A 17,332-nucleotide genomic window follows, 5' to 3' on the forward strand; every position below is an offset into this window, starting at 1 on the left:
CAAACAGAAAAAGGATGCATTTCTAAAGAGAAAAGTGGTCATTTCTGTGCTTATTTTTCAGAAGTGCGCACTGTGGCGATTCCACATGCACAATATGTAAATAGTAAAGGTTTGTATATATGTATGGTGGCAGCAATGGAGAGAGTGGTGAAGCATCACAATACACAAACAGAGGGTTGTGGGTGAGAGCCTAAAAGTGGCAGTGTGAGGAGAGACACTGACCAAAGCACTTGACCTGGTGACTAGAAGTAGGATTGTGAGGTGGTCAAAAAGGCCTCAGGTCCTCCCACACACCTTCTCACATTTACAAGGAATAATGTGGCTGCTGTCTTGATATATTTCTCTTCTTTGGTGTGACCACTGGGCTTTGGCTCACCTTTTTGAGGCTGAAGGGCATCCATTTCTGCTGCATTGTCTAAACTGTTATACAGTTTCTCTCATCACTAATATAGGGCTACAATAAACAGAAATGACTCAAGAAGAACAAAACCTCTGAAGAACGAAGTGTTGGAATCATTTTTTCCTTGCTAGTTGCTCTCTGGTGTTCAGCTCAGGTCTCAGGAGAATAATGTAGCATTTGGGAAGGAAGATGCAGGCCAATACACCAAGATTGGAGGCCAAGATGGAAAAGACCTCCACGGCCACCATGTATTTCCCCTTCGTACTCAGGTAGGTGGGGACAAAGGATAGCCAGACGCTGCAAAACACCAACATGCTGAAGGTGATCAGCTTGGCTTCATTGAAACTATCAGGCAACTTCCTGGCAAAGAAAGCCACACTGAAGCTGATGATGGCCAGGAGCCCCATGTAACCCAGGACAATGTAGAACATGGTGTCTGAGCCTTCATTGCATTGAAAGATTATCTGACTGATCTGAGAGTGCATGTCAAACTCTGGGAAGGGGGGAGCAGTTGCCAGCCACACAGCACAGATGCCAGATTGAAGAAGAGAACAAAGGCCAACCACAGATATTCCCAGTCGATTTCCTACCCATTTTCTCATCCTGTTTCCTGGCTTGGTGGCCATGAAGGCCAGCACCACAGTTATGGTTTTAGCCAACACACAAGAAACAGAGATGGAGAAGATGGTGCCAAACACGGTTTGCCGGAGAAGGCAGGACACCTTTCCAGGCCAGCCAATGAATAGGAAGGAGCACAGAAAGCCGAGCAACAGAGAGGAAAGCAGGACACATGTAATGTTCCAGTTGTTGGCTTTGACAAGGGGAGTATGCTGGTAGCGAATGAAGATCCACAACACCACAATTGTGATTGTGGAAAACGAAAAGGCACAGCTAACGAGAACTGCTCCCAGGGGTTCTCCGTAAGATAAGTAGACAACGTGCTTGAAGATGCATTGATTGTGTTTCTCATTTGGATACTGATCTCCTGAGCACATCTCACACTGATCTGCATCTGAAATTAATAAGCAAGGTCTCAATATTTCCAATTTCTGGATTGATCCGGGATCCATTAATCATACCTCCCATGAGTTATATAATAACACTTTGTTAAACGTAGTGAAGAATCTTTTGCCAATTCCATGTGAGAATTATTGGGCAGGTTTTCTACAATATTTGCATTAGGAATGTGCGAAACCACAGCAAGAATGTCGTGTTCAGATCTTTCTTTTCTGTATGTGAACTTTGCTTACCATTACACTGCAACATGGTTTTCCTAGTTTTAATTGGAGGGGAGAGAAACACGAAGTATTGCTCATGTGTGTTTTGGTATTGGGTATCTTAGTTTTAGTGCTGCACTCTTTGGATGGCATTACAGATGTCAGCTTTCTGTGAGAAAGTGTAATGTGAGAAAAAACATATTGCAAGGGAAAATCATTACTCTTGTTCCTCTGATGGAAAAGCTGCCAGAGCAATTCCTAGATGAACCTTTACACAACCCTTTCCAACCCTGGGGCATCCATTGTTGTTTGAGTACAAATCCCATCATCTCCAGCCAAGATATCTGTCAGGGATAATGGGAGTTAGAGGCCCACAACATCTGGGGTTCCAAGCTTGCTTAAAGCTCTTTAGAGGCTGAATTGAGCTCATGGAAAAGGAAGGAGACATGCTCTCTCGTGAAAAACTGTTTGGTTGGTTACAGCCTCTGGGCCTTGCATTGACTTCCTCCATAACAAGATGGAGTTTACTGAAGCTATTCATATACCTGTTGTGGAAAAAACAGTGATGAAATAACATAAGCCCAGAGTTAAAGCATCTGTGTTCTTGTCCTCACCAGTATGGTTTGAAATGCTCCCTTCGGGGCACTGAGCGCATTCATAGCAACACATTTGCTGTCCCTGCTGGACAATCTTGCTGTAACCAGGGCGGCAGCTCTCGACACAGGTGGCGTGGGGGACTGTCTAATGACAAGTAGAAAGAAGGCGGTCAATGGGGGAAATGAACAGGTTTCTCATGGTTATAATTCTTAAATTTAACCCTCCTGCAGAAGAACTCAAGAACAAACTAGACCTATTGACATGCAGCTTTGGAACTGCAGGGCTGTGCCTGCTACAACTCTTGGAGGACCCTTGGGCAAGTCGATCTCACTGCTGTCACTGTTGCCTGTTCATTTGTACTCTCCATCCCAATCCATCCAATGCCCCAGAGAGAAAGGGTGCAATGAACGTTGGAGACACTGCTCTATCTCCTGACCCTGGTCCCTGCTTTCATGTGTGGGGAAAACAAGCAAGGGAAGCAAGATGAAGAAGCGGTGATGGAAGCAGGCTCAAAGTGTTGGTGGTGGGTGTGGACCTGAGCAGGTGAGAAATGATGCCAATGCCATATGCCAGCCCTGCTGTGTCACAGTCCTTACAATGGCCCCTACAGGGATCATTCTGCACCCAAGTTGGTATTTGCATTAGTGCCAACAGCTTCCTTCCTGATGCAAATAGCACCCGGGGGGGGGGGGAGATTTATTTTGAGGCAACGCAGGAGAGGAAGTAGTTATACTTTACCTTATTAGTCCACATACAGACAGACATTTGGAAGTCTTGGAGGCAGAACAAGTACTCCCAGTGAGTGAAGAAGGGTGACATTTTACTCCCTACTCACAGGTAAAGAAATGCTAAAAGCATCATCGAAAAAAATGTCCATACCTGTTGAAACTTGTGATTCCACACAATGGCACTTCCATTAATGACTAACTGTTTTCTGGCTGGAACTTTGGCATCCATCTTCCCAACTTGGACTCTCTGGAATGATCGATTGGGGAATGTGACCAAGTTGACAATATCATATCCTCCTGCCATTTCCCCATTGTCATCAAAACAGATTTCTTCCCCAGCACTGTTGTTAAAGCGGGTATTTCTCAGAAAAGAATGAAGCTGGAGTCAAAGAGAAAAGGTTATATTCTGTCAGATGATGTGGGGGAAGGGTTAATGCTCAGATGTGACCTTTGGGCCTGAGAAATCCTTGGGCCACTCTTATCAATATCACTGAAAGTGAGTTTTCAAGATTTTGTAGTTGCAAAAACAGACATGCAACATTTTTTTTAAATTCCCTATTATTGAAGAGGAGATGAATGTTGTTAATGTCACATATGTGTGGACCCTCCTGATGGAATCCCCAGAAGGTTCTGCTTTTGAGGTGGTGCTCAGGTCCAGCTTCAGGATCTGTGTCCTTGAACGAGACTCTCAGAGGAGGCCGGTTCTCCTCTGCTAGGGTACCATCTTTAAAAATAGAAACAAAAAGAATTACTCCTTGGAAGGAACTCCATCCAAAATGGCTGTACACTCTCTATTTAAAAGACTGGCCAAGAGACTCTGTTCTGAATGGTCTAGAGGAGAGATGGAAAAACTATGCTCTGTGGACCAGGTGCATCCCACTGGGTCTCTTGATCCACTGCGCTGTGAGGAATCCAACTCAACAAGCCAGTGATCAAGGAAGAGAGTGATATCTTTCTGGGTCACTAGTTCACCTCACCTCCATCACAGCCCCAAGAAGTGGAGGAGAGGAGGGTAGAAATAGGAGGGGGTTGCAAGAAAGAATATACATGCAGATAAGCACACAAAGAAAGTCTGGGGAGAGAGAGAGAGATTGCTGCTCTGGCTGCACCCACTCTTGGCAGGTGGAAGGAATGCAGCCCTCAGGCTGAAAATGGTTCCGAACCCCTAGTCTAGAGAGTGATTTGGAAATGGCTCTCCCATGTGGATCTGTGCAGGTGTGCGTGGGCAGGACTTTCCCTTTTGTTAACAGCAGTCTCTGACCCTAGCAGACACCAAACATAACCCTAAACCCTTTCCCTTCTTTACTCTTGTAAGAGGTGTGCAGAGTTGAAGTAATAATGAGCTGGTTTGTGTGTAATGACAACCCAGAATATGGGTTGAGTATGGGTTGTTGTTGAATCATGCGTTATTGTAGAAGTAAAGGCTGTCAGTATGTGTGAATCCAGCACTACGGTTTAACTATGGATTGTTAACAATGAGCAACTGGAAGCAATTGGAATTCAACTGGAAGAATGAGCAAAATCCGTGTTGTGGCTCACATGGATTGCCACCATGGATACAGAGGCTCTGTTCTTCAGACAATCACCCTCCAGAAGTCCAGAGTGACAAATGCGACTGAATAGAGGGGTGGGACTGGAGCACTCTTCCTGCTCACCCAGTGCTGTTAACCCTTTTTAAAACACGTTTACAGGGCTACCGAGAAGAACACATGGAGAGCCATGCTGATCAGACCAAAGGCTCATCTAGTCCACATTTCTGTTCTCACGTGGCCAACCAGATGCCTCAGGGAAGCACACAGGCAGGACATTAGCATAACAGCAAACCACCCGTGATATTGGAGGTCGCATATAGCCATGGTAGCTAGTAGCCCTTAATACCTTCATGTTCCATGAATCATGATCTAACTCCCTATTAATGCCATCCAAACTGGTGGCCATCTCTTCATCTTTTGGTAGTGAATTCCATAGTTTAACTCTAGGCTGTGTGAAGAAGTACTTCCTTTTTTCTGTCCTGAAGCACCCACCATTCAGCTCCATTGGATGACCCCCCGGTTCTAGTATTAGGAGAGAGGGAGAAAAAAAACACCCATTCTATTTTCTCCACACCATGGATATTTGTGGACTTCTCTATCATGTTTCCCCTTACTCACCTTCTTTCAAAACTAAATACGATAGTTCACCTCTTGGGGGTTCCAGTCTGTGCCTTAACAATTCCCCCAGTGACCTGAAGAGCTAAGCTGGATCTGGTTGGCAGAGCAGAAAATTTTCGCCACCACCACTTGATAAGCCTGGAAATGAGTTCTGTCCTGTCCTTGGCCTGATTCAGCATGACTCCTTTGCCACCACTGATCATGTTGACTTCCTATCAATTGCTAGGAATTGCTCCCATTAACCCCAAGTTCTACACCACCAGAAAGGATCCAAGAGGGAGATACCTAGGCCCTCCAAAACTGAATGCTTCCATAATGCTTGTAGGGAGACTCTTTATCTCGGTGTTGATGCTTGTGCAGAGCAGGAACAAACCCAAATGTCCCTTGACAAGACCATGGCAATGGCCTAATTTTGACCATTCACCAGATCCCAGTCCAATGCAGAAAAGTAAATCCTACATGTGCCTTTTGCATGAGTGAGGCCCAATACTTCCAAAGGAAAGGAATTAAGAAGAAATGGAACTGTGTCTGTGTTGTCATACAGACATTGAAAAAGGGACAACAAGACAAAAACTTTGTACAGTAATCTGAGTGTGACAGGGCAGTTCAATTGGCTCACTCCAAAACTTTACAAATTTCCCCAATAAACTAAAGCATGGGAAATCCAAAGGTTATGCATTTTGAGAAAGCTGTACATTTAGAGAAAGTTAATGCATTTTTCAAGTACACGTTTTGTGAACACAAACACAAGTTTGGAAATGTGCGACCATTTTTGAAGAAAATGCACTCTCCAATGTGCATTGTTGCACATGTGTTGGGGATTGTGAATGAGGCATTTACAAGTGATTTATGAATAGAAATGAAATTCTCACACATCCATATAGCACAACTTCTTTCTTTTCTCCTCAGGCTTTTTGGTTGTTTGAATTCCCACAGCGAGTGGCAACAGCATCAACTGTGTTGGCAGCTTGGCTGTTGTTTTGCATCATCCACAATGCCCCATCATCATTCCAGGGCATTGTGGGGAGGAGAGGTGAAGAAAATTTGGAACCTTTCTGTGAAATGGGCATTGATATCTGGAGGGGTGGGTAAGAACAGGACAATTTTGGAACTTTTCTGAGAAAAGTGTCTTCAGATAAATTTGGCTGAGCTCTGATTGTAATCCTTCAGGGTTCAGCACCTTCCCCAGGGTCTTCCTAATATTCAGTTTCTGAGGGGTGATTGTGGAGACATCATGTCTCTAATGTAGATGCTTATAATACTCCTACTTCCTTGAATGTCCTGTAGCAGGTGTGAGGGGGCAGGATTGTGTCCAGATATAGCGAAGAGGTGGAGCTCACACTGTACCAAAATCTGACCTCCATTTCCTTGACATTTTTCTTCCCGCGTGAAAGAGGTTTCCCTTTTTCTGCCTCATTCTCAGGGCGCTGTATAATTTATTTTGAATTTCTTTTGGTGGTGTTTTTGAGCCTACTTAATCACTAGGAGTTGGCTGGGGGTGCTGTGTATTCATTCTATTACACGTCTCTCCATTCCTCTGTAGCCTCCCGGTCTGCACGTAAGAGAATCCGTGTCTTACCTGCCATGGCTGAAGTTTCAAAAGATTCCATCTGCCTCTCATCTGCATTGCTCTCTGTTTGGCCCTTGATGAATACATGGCATGGAGAGCATGTGCTACAGCATAAACAGCATTGTAGATACTGTAGCTTTGGCCAGACATCCCCATTTCAAATACAGATGCGGGGACGCTCTCTAACTTCTCCTTCCCAGTACAGTTGCCCTTGTTTGGCATATATAAGTTATATATTGGGAGTGAACAGAGAAATACACTGCACCAGAACTGATGGATGAAATAAATCTTAGACTTATATGGATTTATAGTTTCAAGGAACTCTTGATATCTTGGCACCACATTTGTGTGAAGTGAGAAGGACAAGGTGCCATTGAAGGATTTTCTTGTGAATTGATTGGAACGGAAAACAGCAGTGAAATCCCACTGAGCTGTTATGATCCAAACCCTTTCCATTGGATGCATCTCTACGAATTCATAATGTTCCAAAATTTTTCTTAAACCCTCCATAGACTGACCATGCCCATGGACAAGGAACACATTGATTTGGTACAACCAGAGTGTAGAATGTATTCTTCCTAGAATGTTAGTAAAGATCTCAGTGGATGCCTGACTTGTCACAGTTGGAACTGATTTTGTCAAAGCAATGCAGATACTATTCTGTTGGAGCCTTGGTCTCAGCGTTCGAAGAAATGTTTCTCCACTGTCATCATCTGAAATGAGGAGGCCAATCCAAGTCCACCCAAAATGCTTTAGAAGCTGAGCAATGCCACGATACTGAGGTTCTTCATCTGGAATCATCCGGAACAAAGACGGGAATCGAGTTTTATCACTCAACATGGGGTCAAAGGAGCCATATGTAAGCTAAAAGGAGAAAAACAGTTTTTTTAGAAAGGAGAAAGACATCCCTTTCTTCTTGATTCAACTAAATGTGATCCTCCAAAAATCATGCAGTTAATCTATTCCACTAACTAGGGGAAGGACTGTAGCTCTGGTTACACACACATGCTTTGCATGAAGAAGTTCTGGGGTTCAACCCTTAGTGTCTCAAGGCAGAGCTGGAAACACCCCTGTCTGAAAACCCCTGTCTGAAACACCCCTGTCTGAAAACCCCTGGGGAAAAGAAAACTGGAGAACATTCGAAATGATCCAATGTCTCAGGATGTTGCAAAAATATATGTGGTACTATTTTAGGAAGCAGCCTTCTTCAGGGGCTAGATTAGAGAAAGAAGAAAGGGAGAAAAGCACATCAATATACATTTTAAATACTTAAAAAATAAAACATTCATTTTAAAACATGGCAATAATGCTGATTGTCACACTTCATAATTCCCTCTGATTACTTACTCAGTTGTTAAATATAAATGCCCACAGAGCTCACTGAAAAACAAAGTCTCCAAGCTGAATCTTGTGACAGATTGTAATATGCAATCCCCCCCCCCCCTCTCTCTCTCTCTCTCATACAGATATAGTATTTCTGATTAGGCACAAGGTCCCCCATTTTGCTCCAGCAAAGGAGATCGTTACCTTGTCGTGGTGCTGGAGCTTGAGCACCTCAATGATGTCATGAGCTAAACCGTGAAGGGACACTCAAGACGGGAAGGTCATGGCAGACAGGTCAGACTAAATACGATCCCTGGGGAAAGAAACGGCAACCCACCCCAGTATTCTTGCCATGAAAACTAAATGGATCAGTACAACCAGAGATATGTCAGTATACCATCGGAAGATGGGACTCCCAGGTCAGAAGATGGTCAAAATGCTACTGGGGAGAAATAGAGGATAAGTTCAACTAGCCCTTTGAGCTAGCTCAAAGCCGAAAGGACGGCTAGCAGCTGATGGTGCTGGTGGTGAACGACGAATCTAAAGATCAACACACCATAGGAACCTGGAATGTAAGAACTGTGAGCCAGGGCAAATTGGATGTGGTTATTGGGGAGATGTCAAGATTAAATATAGACATTTTGGGTGTCAGTGAACTGAAATGGACTGGAATGGGCCACTTCACAGATTGACTACATCCTTTGTAGCCAAAGGTGGCGGACATCTATGCAGTCGGTAAAAACAAGACCTGGAGCTGATTGTAGTTCAGATCACAAACTTCTTATTGCACAATTTAGAATCAGACTAAAGAGAATAGGGAAGACCCACAGATCAGTTAGATATGAGCTCACGAATATTCCTAACGAATATGCAGTGGAGGTGAGGAATAGATTTAAGGGACTAGATTTAGTAGATAGGGTCCCGGAAGAACTACGGACAGACATTTGCAACATTGTTCAGGAGGCGGCAACAAAAAACGTCCCAAAGAAAAAGAAAACCAAGAAGGCAAGATGGCTGTCTGCTGAGACACTGGAAGCAGCCCAAGAAAGAAGGAAAGCACAAGGCAGCAGTGATCGGGGGAGATATGCCCAATTAAATGCAAAATTCCAGAGGTTAGCCAGAAGAGATAAGGAATTATTTTTAAACAGGCAATGCGCGGAAGCGGAAGAAGATAATAGAATAGGAAGGACAAGAGACCTCTTCCAGAAATTAGAAACATTGGAGGTAAATTCCAGGCAAAAATGGGTATGATCAAAAACAAAGATGGCAAGGACCTAAGAGAAGCAGAAGAGACCAAGAAAAGGTGGCAAGAATATATGGAAGATCTGTATAGGAAGGATAATAATATCGGGGATACATTTGACGGTGTGCTCAGTGAGCTAGAGCCAGACATCCTGAAGAGTGAGGTGGAATGGGCCTTAAGAAGCATTGCTAATAACAAGGCAGCAGGAGATGACGGTATCCCAGCTGAACTGTTTAAAATCTTGCAAGATGATGCTGTCAAGGTGATGCATGCCATATGCCAGCAAATTTGGAAAACACAAGAATGGCCAACAGATTGGAAAAAATCAACTTATATCCTCATACCAAAAAAGGGAAGCACCAAAGAATGTTCCAACTATCGAACAGTGGCACTTATTTCACATGCCAGTAAGGTAATGCTCAAGATCTTGCAAGGTCGACTCCAGCAATTCATGGAATGAGAATTGCCAGATGTACAAGCTGGGTTTCGAAAAGGCAGAGGAACTAGAGACCAAATTGCCAATATCCGCTGGAGAATGGAGAAAGCCAGGGAGTTCAACCTCAAAAACCCCAAGATTATGGCAACCAGCTTGATTGATAACTGGCAAATAGAGGGAGAAAACGTGGAGGCAGTGACAGACTTTGTCTTTCTAGGCACGAAGTTTACTGCAGACGCTGACTGCAGCCAGGAAATCAGAAGACGTTTACTTCTTGGGAGGAGAGCAATGACAAATCTTGATAAAATAGTGAAGAGCAGAGACATCACACTGACAACAAAGGTCCGCATAGTTAAAACAATGGTATTCCCCATAGTAACCTATGGCTGCGAGAGCTGGACCATAAGGAAAGCTGAGCGAAGGAAGATAGATGCTTTTGAACTGTGGTGCTGGAGGAAAATTCTGAGAGTGCCTTGGACTGCAAGAAGATCAAACCAGTCCATCCTCCAGGAAATAAAGCCAGACTGCTCACTTGAGGGAAGGATATGAAAGGCAAAACTGAAGTACTTTGGCCACATAATGAGAAGACAGGATACCGTGGAGAAGGTGCTGATGCTTGGGAAAGTGGAAGGCAAAAGGAAGAGGGGCCAACTAAGGGCAAGATGGATGGATGATATTCTGGAGGTGACGGACTCGACCTTGGGGGAGCTGGGGGTGGCAACGGCCGACAGGAAGCTCTGGCATGGGCTGGTCCATGAAGTCACGAAGAGTCGGAAGCGACTGTACGAATAAACAACAAAAACTACTGTGGACAAGAGGACCACAGAAGAAATCAAGTAGCCTTCATCATTAATAACAAAGTGGCTAAAGCAGTGCTTGGATACAATCCAAAAAATGACAGAATGATCTCAAATCGAATTCAGGGTAAGCCATTTAACATCACAGTGATCCAAATTTACGCCTCAACCACAGATGCTGAAGAAGCAGAAGTAGATCAGTTCTATGAGGATCTGCAGCAGCACCTACTGGATTGTTGTTCAGACGTTCAGTCGTGTCCATCTCTTCGTGACCCCATGGACCATAGCACTCCAGGCCTTCCTGTCTTGCGCTCTCTCCCAGAGTGTGCTCAAGTCAATATTCATTGCATCAGTGATGCTATCTAGCCATCTCATCCTCTGCCATCCCCTTCTCCTTTTGCCTTCAGTCTTTCCCAGCATCAGGGTCTTTTCCAGAGAGTTTTCTCTTCGCATTAGGTGGCCAAAATATTTGAGCTTCAGCTTCAGGATCTGTCCTTCCAATGAGCAATCAGGGTTGATTTCCTTTAGGATGGACTGATTTGACCTCCTTGCAGTCCAGGGGACTCGTAAGAGTCTTCTCCAGCACCACAGTTCGAAAGCATCAATTCTTCGGCGCTCAGCCTTCCTTATAGTCCAGCTCTCACAGCCATACGTTACTACTGGGAAAACCATAGCTTTGATTAGACGGACCTTTGTCGGCAAGGTGATGTCTCTGCTTCTTACTATGCTGTCTAGGTTTGCCATAGCTTTCCTCCCAAAGAGCAAGCGTCTTTTAATTTCATGGCTACAGTCACCTTAATCTTGGAGCCCAAGAAAATAAAATCTGTCACTGCTTCCATTTCTTCCCCTTCCATATGCCAGGAAGTGATGGGGCCAGATGCCATGATCTTCGTTTTTTTAATGTTGAGTTTCAAACCAGCTTTTGCACTCTCCTCTTTCACCCTCAACAAGAGGCTCTTTGGATCCTCTTCGCTTTCTGCCATTAGGGTGGTATCATCTGTGTATCTGAGGTTGTGGATAATTCTCCCGGCAATCTTAATTCTGACCTGTGATTCATCCAACCCGGCGTTTCTCATGATGTACTCTGGATAGCATCACTGATGCAATGAATATGGACTTGAGCACGCTCCGGGAGAGAGTGCAGGACAGGAAGGCCTGGCGTGCTATGGTCCATGGGGTCACAAAGAGTCAGACACGACTGAACGACTGAACAACAACAACTCTGCATATAAGTTAAATAAGGAGGGCAACAATATGCAGGAGGGCGACAATAAACATTTACGTAGCCTATCACGGCTGACTGCAGGGACGCAAACGGCGGCAGCTATGGCCACCGCCCTTTGCGTCCCTGCTAGCCTGTGGCCAGATGTCTGGCTGCTGGCGGAGCCGGCCAGCGGCTCTGCAGAATCCCTGCAGAGCAGAGCCGGCCGGCCAGGATTCCGGGGGGAGGGATGGATGGAACGCCTCCCCCCCACCATCAACATAATCCATGGAAAGGTAAGTGACTTTCGTACATCCCTAGGAGAATGGAGAAAGCCAGGGAGTTTCAGAAAAACATCTATTTCTGTTTTATTGACTATTCTAAAGCCTTTGACTGTGTGGATCATAACAAATTGTAGCAAGTTCTTGGTGGTATGGGGATACCAAGTCATCTTGTCTGCCTCCTGAGGAATCTGTATAATGACCAAGTAGCAACGATAAGAACAGACCACTGAAGAACGGCCTGGTTTAAGATTGGAAAAGGAGTATGGCAGGGCTGTATACTCTCACCCTACCTATTCAACCTGTACGCAGAACACATCATGCGACATGCTGGGCTTGATGAAGCCAAGGCTGGTGTTAAAATCGCTGGAAGAAACATTAACAATCTCCGATATGCAGATGATACCACTTTGATGGCTGAAAGTGGCAACCAGCTTGATTGATCACTGGCAAATAGAGGGAGAAAATGTGGAGGGCGGCAGTGAGAGACTTTGTCTTTCTAGGCGCAAAGATTACTGCAGACGCTGACTGCAGCCAGGAAATCAGAAGACATTTACTTCTTGGGAGGAGAGCAATGACAAATCTTGATAAAATAGTGGAGAGCAGAGACATCACACTGACAACAAAGGTCCGCATCGTTAAAGCAATGGTATTTCCCATAGTAACCTATGACTGCGAGAGCTGGACCATAAGAAAGGCTGAGCGAAGGAAGATAGATGCTTTTGAACTGTGATGCTAGAGGAAAATTCTGAGAGTGCCTTGGACTGCAAGAAGATCAAATCAGTCCATACTCCAGGAAATAAAGCCAGACCACTCACTTGAGGGAATGATATTAAAGGCAAAACAGAAGTACTTTGGTCACATAATGAGAAGACAGGATACCCTGGAGATGATGCAGATGCTAGGGAAAGTGGAAGGCAAAAGGAAGAGGGGCCGACCAAGGGCAAGATGGATGGATGATATTCTGGAGGTGACAGGCTCGACCTTGGGGGAGCTGGGGGTGGCGACGGCCGACAGGCAGCTCTGGCATGGGCTGGTCCATGAAGTCATGAAGAGTCGGAAGCGACTGACCGAATAAACAACAACAACCCCCATTTCGAGACATGCAGCATATTCCAAGGGTGTGTGTGTGTGTGTGTGAAAAGTACAGAACTTTATAGAAGAGGCTGAAACACCAGCTCTTCATTAATGCCTTCAGGGGGCAGAGTTTTCAACCTTCGTGTCTTCCTTTTTAAAAAGATCCCTACTGTGAGTTCTAAATACTTTTCACAAAGCCCAGAACCGTTTATGTTTTACAGAGTGATATTCTACAAAATGCACTCCCAAAGGAGTGCCATGTTTCTTGCTTCTAATATTGCACAGATCTTCAGCTATTCATATTTTAAGAGGCCTGAACATGTTACCAAATAAGTTTGTTACATAGGAATCAGAGGGCATAAATCACCCAACATGTAGTACAGGTGGTCAGTTGTTTCAGGGTAGATTAATTTCCGATTCATCAAATCTTTGGATTCGGTCATCTACCAAATGCATTTGCATTGCACACACTGTCCATAGGGGTGGTGTCCTGTGGGTGTCGTAGCACCTTGGAAGACTTTGTAGTCGATCTCTTGTGCTCCCTACAATCCCTCTTTATTACTAGCACTGTCCTGTATTTCTCAATCGGTTTATTTTCGACCATTCATTGTGGGGAGGAGTGAAAAGGAATTGCACACGGAAACTTGTGGGAAGGGGCGAGAATTGTGGAGATATTTTTCACGGTGCAGGGCCGCAGGGCTTACCACACTGCACGTAGGTGGCTGAGGGGAGTGGGGGTGCTCCTTCTTTTATCATTTCCCCCCTGTTCTGTCCATGCAGCCTCCCCAGCCGCTCCAGCTTCCTGGCATGCCCCTGGAGGACTTGGCCCAGTCTTCCTCCTTTGGGGCTCCCCTGTGCTGCTGCCTGCAGAGTGCCTGACAGGCAGCCGAGAGAGGCATTTTCATTTTTCTTTGTCATTCCTAAAAGTCCTTTTAACAACAGGAAGAAGAAAAGTCCTACGGAAAATAACAATCCCTCCTCAGGCAGCTTTCAGGCACAGCAGGCAGCTGCACTGGAAAGCCCCAAGGGAGGACGTCCTGCTGCAGTCCTCCTGGGCTTTCAAAGAAGCTCAAGCAGCCAGAGGCTGCAAAGACAGAACAGGGGGAATTGGTAAGGAAAGAGTGCCTCCCCCCCGGCCACCCCCTTACAGTAAGGTAAGCACTGAACCCCTGTGCCCTGAGAAGTTTCTCCAAGATTCACAGCAACCCAACAGGAAGAAAGATGGCAGCCTCTTTCATGGGGAAACAAAGAGGGTGAGAAAGGGCAGATGGGGCTTTGGCACAGCACAATTTATTAGCATGTCCTTGATGTTCCTTGTTCTTTAGAAGGAAATCATAGGGCCTGTTCAGATGTCATGCTAAGCCGTGGTGGTTGGGGAATTTCCGGTAACCAAAGTGGGTAGTGTGTCATGTGGGGGGAGAAAAGCTTGTTCTGTGTGCTTACTAGGCCACCCCCCGCGAAAGGGTTAGGGGGCCTTGGGGTGGGTTACTGTTATGTGTGGCAGGCTCCCCGGTAGCTTAAACGGGCTCCATAGGACCTCCAGGCCGCAGCCCTAGAGTCCGCCAGCGACAGCGTCTGCCACTGAGGGACATATGACTGATGGAATTCTGTCAGTGAAGGAAGTGAGAAGGTGGCCAAGAAATAAAGATAGTTGCTCTAGGACAGACTTAACAATCTGAAAGTATAGGGCATCCTTGTGGTGCAAACAGCCCCTTGTGAATTTTGGTAGGATGTAAAACCCCTGATCATTTTCAGCAAACTCCGCACGCACACACACACACACACACACAGAGTAAGCAATCACAGGCCATTTGCAGTGTGACAATTAAGATTATTAACATGTTTTTAAAATGACTGTTTTGTTCCAAAAGGAATGTTTTGTTCTATACATTTTAAAATATATATTTAAATGTCAATGTGTTTTTACCCTTTTCTCCTTTCTCTAATCATGCCCCTGAAGAAGGCCCATACCCCGGGCCAAAACATGGAGGGCTACTCTTTGGAATAAAGCCACATATATTATTTCGACATCCTGAGACTTTGTCTCTTTTCTCCATTGAAATGTGAGGAGCCCCTCTCAGTTAGGGTCGAGCCAACAATAATGAGGCTATTAGACCAATGCCCTATGTATAGGGAAGCTTCTTAGGTTCCATCGTATTATATGTGAATTGCTATTGTGGGGGGAAAGATTGCAGGGCCTCTGATGGATTCTATGCTGGGTGGTGGAAAACAGAGTTCATTGGAAATAGCATGGTTCTGAATTCTGCATCTCAGCTGAAGCACATTGTCATGGGGTGTTAGGAAATAGCTGATTTTTCTTTATTGGGCTTGCTGGGAAGACAATTGAAAACATGTCATCCACCTCGCCTATAACACTATATCTTACCACAAATTGGAAATGCCAAATGCTTAATGATAGATAGTTCAGAATTTAAAATATAAATAAGTATAAAGCAGTAATGGTATTAACAAGAAGGTAGAGTTTCAGAAGCAGATTCACAATGAATTCTGGGTAACTGAGATAAGAAAATAATGGCCAAGTTGTCCTGGATGATATTCAAAGAGAAAGCGCTGAATTAAAGCTTTATCATTTGGGCCAAATTAGAGCGAAGGACAGGAAGGCCTGGTGTGCTATGGTCCATGGGGTCTCGAACAGTCGGACACGACTTAACAACTGAACAACAACAACAAGGTATGGGACTAGAGATCAAATCTCCAACATTCCCTGGATCATGGAGAAAGCAAGAGAATTCCAGAAAAACGTCTATTTCTGCTTCATTGACTACGCTAAAGCCTTTGATTGTGTGGATCACAACAAACTGTGGCAAATTCTGAATGTGATGGGAGTACCAGACCATCTTTCCTGTCTCTTGGGAAACCTGTTTGAGGGCCAAGAAGCAACAGTAAGAACCAGACATGGAACAACTAATTGGTTCAAAATTGGGAAAGGAGTACGACAAGGCTGCATATTGTTGCCCTGCTTATTTAAGTTATATGCAGTGTACATTATGAGAAACGCCGGGCTGGATGAATCACAGGTCGGAATTAAGATTGCCGAGAGAATTATCAACAACCTCAGATACGCAGACGATACCACCCTAATGGCAGAAAGCAAAGAGGATCTAAAGAGCCTCTTGTTGAGGGTGAAAGTGGAGAGTGCAAAAGCTGGTCTGAAACTCAACATTGAAAAAACTAAGATCATGGCATCTGGCCCCATCACTTCCTGGTATATAGAAGGGGAAGAAATGGCAGTAGTGAGAGATTTTATTTTCTTGGGCTTCAAGATCACCGCAGATGGTGACTGTAGCCATGAAATTAAAAGACACTTGCTCCTTGGGAGGAAAGTTATGGCAAACCTAGACAGCATAGTAAGAAGCAGAGACATCACCTTGCCGACAAAGGTCCGTATAATCAAAGCTATGGTTTCCCCAGTAGTAACGTATGGCTGTGAGAGCTGGACTATAAGGAAGGCTGAGTGCCGAAGAATTGATGCCTTTGAACTGTGGTGCTAGAGAAGACTCTTACGAGTCCCCTGGACTGCAAGGAGGTCAAATCAGTCCATCCTAAAGGAAATCAACCCTGATTGCTCTTTGGAAGGACAGATACTGAAGCTGAAGCTCAAATATTTTGGTCACCTTATGCGAAGAGAAAACTCCTTTGAAAAGACCCTGATGCTGGGAAAGATTGCAGGCAAAAGGAGAAGGGGACGGCAGAGGATGAGATGGCTAGATAGCATCACCGATGCAATGAATATGAACTTGAGCACACTCCGGGAGAGAGTGGAGGACAGGAAGGCCTGGCGTGCAATGGTCCATGGGGTCACGAAGAGTGGGATACGACTTAACGACTGAACAACAACAAACCTGGAAGGTGCATGTGTAAGCCTGTGTTTGTATTCTAATTTTTTTGGAATGTTTAATAGCAATTAGATAATTAAGACTGTGAGAGCTAATTTATGGGACAGTGGATAATATTAGGTATAAGGGGATCTCTACACAAAAAAAGTATAAATATGTGCTGATTTTAGAATACATGAGCTTCTTATTAAAAGCCCTTCAGGCCTGTATATCTGTCAGCTGAATACCCTATTCAGTATTGAATGAGGAACCTGGAACAATATTTTTTTTTTAGTTTATTTTATGCAAGTTATATTTTGATGTGATGTCAGAAGTATATTTCTAATAAAATTGAAAAATTGATCAAAAATGTTTCCTTTACTAATTCTTGTTACTAAAAAACCTACATTAAATCCACCTAAAATTAATTTTGGTGTATGCTTTGTTGAAGAGTATTATTAGCTATCGATAGATAA

At 44.5% G+C, this 17,332-nt stretch overlaps 1 protein-coding gene across 1 annotated transcript; it reads right to left on the reverse strand.

The window, feature by feature from the left end:
* Positions 1 to 439: 439 nt before the first annotated feature.
* On the reverse strand, positions 440 to 7,187 carry LOC146342464 (vomeronasal type-2 receptor 26-like). Its single transcript, XM_084808557.1, has 4 exons — positions 6,672 to 7,187; positions 3,094 to 3,321; positions 2,232 to 2,358; positions 440 to 1,412 (listed from the first exon to the last, which is right to left on the reverse strand). The coding sequence occupies exons 1-4, from the start codon at positions 7,170 to 7,172 to the stop codon at positions 514 to 516; spliced, it is 1,755 nt and encodes a 584-aa protein (XP_084664683.1). The 5' UTR covers positions 7,173 to 7,187; the 3' UTR covers positions 440 to 513.
* Positions 7,188 to 17,332: the final 10,145 nt, after the last annotated feature.

This window comes from Heloderma suspectum, chromosome 6, assembly GCF_057233095.1.
Source record: "Heloderma suspectum isolate Gila_16-S chromosome 6, 16-S_ref, whole genome shotgun sequence".
NCBI lineage: Eukaryota > Metazoa > Chordata > Lepidosauria > Squamata > Helodermatidae > Heloderma > Heloderma suspectum.

Coding starts and splice junctions, on each gene's coding strand:
- LOC146342464 (XM_084808557.1), bottom strand. CDS start 7,172: ATGGAGGGTTTAAGAAAAATTTTGGAACATTATGAATTCGTAGAGATG. Junction 3,322..6,671: donor TGAAACTTCAGCCATGGCAG/GTAAGACACGGA, acceptor CTTTGACTCCAG/CTTCATTCTTTTCTGAGAAA. Junction 2,359..3,093: donor GGAATCACAAGTTTCAACAG/GTATGGACATTT, acceptor ACTTGTCATTAG/ACAGTCCCCCACGCCACCTG.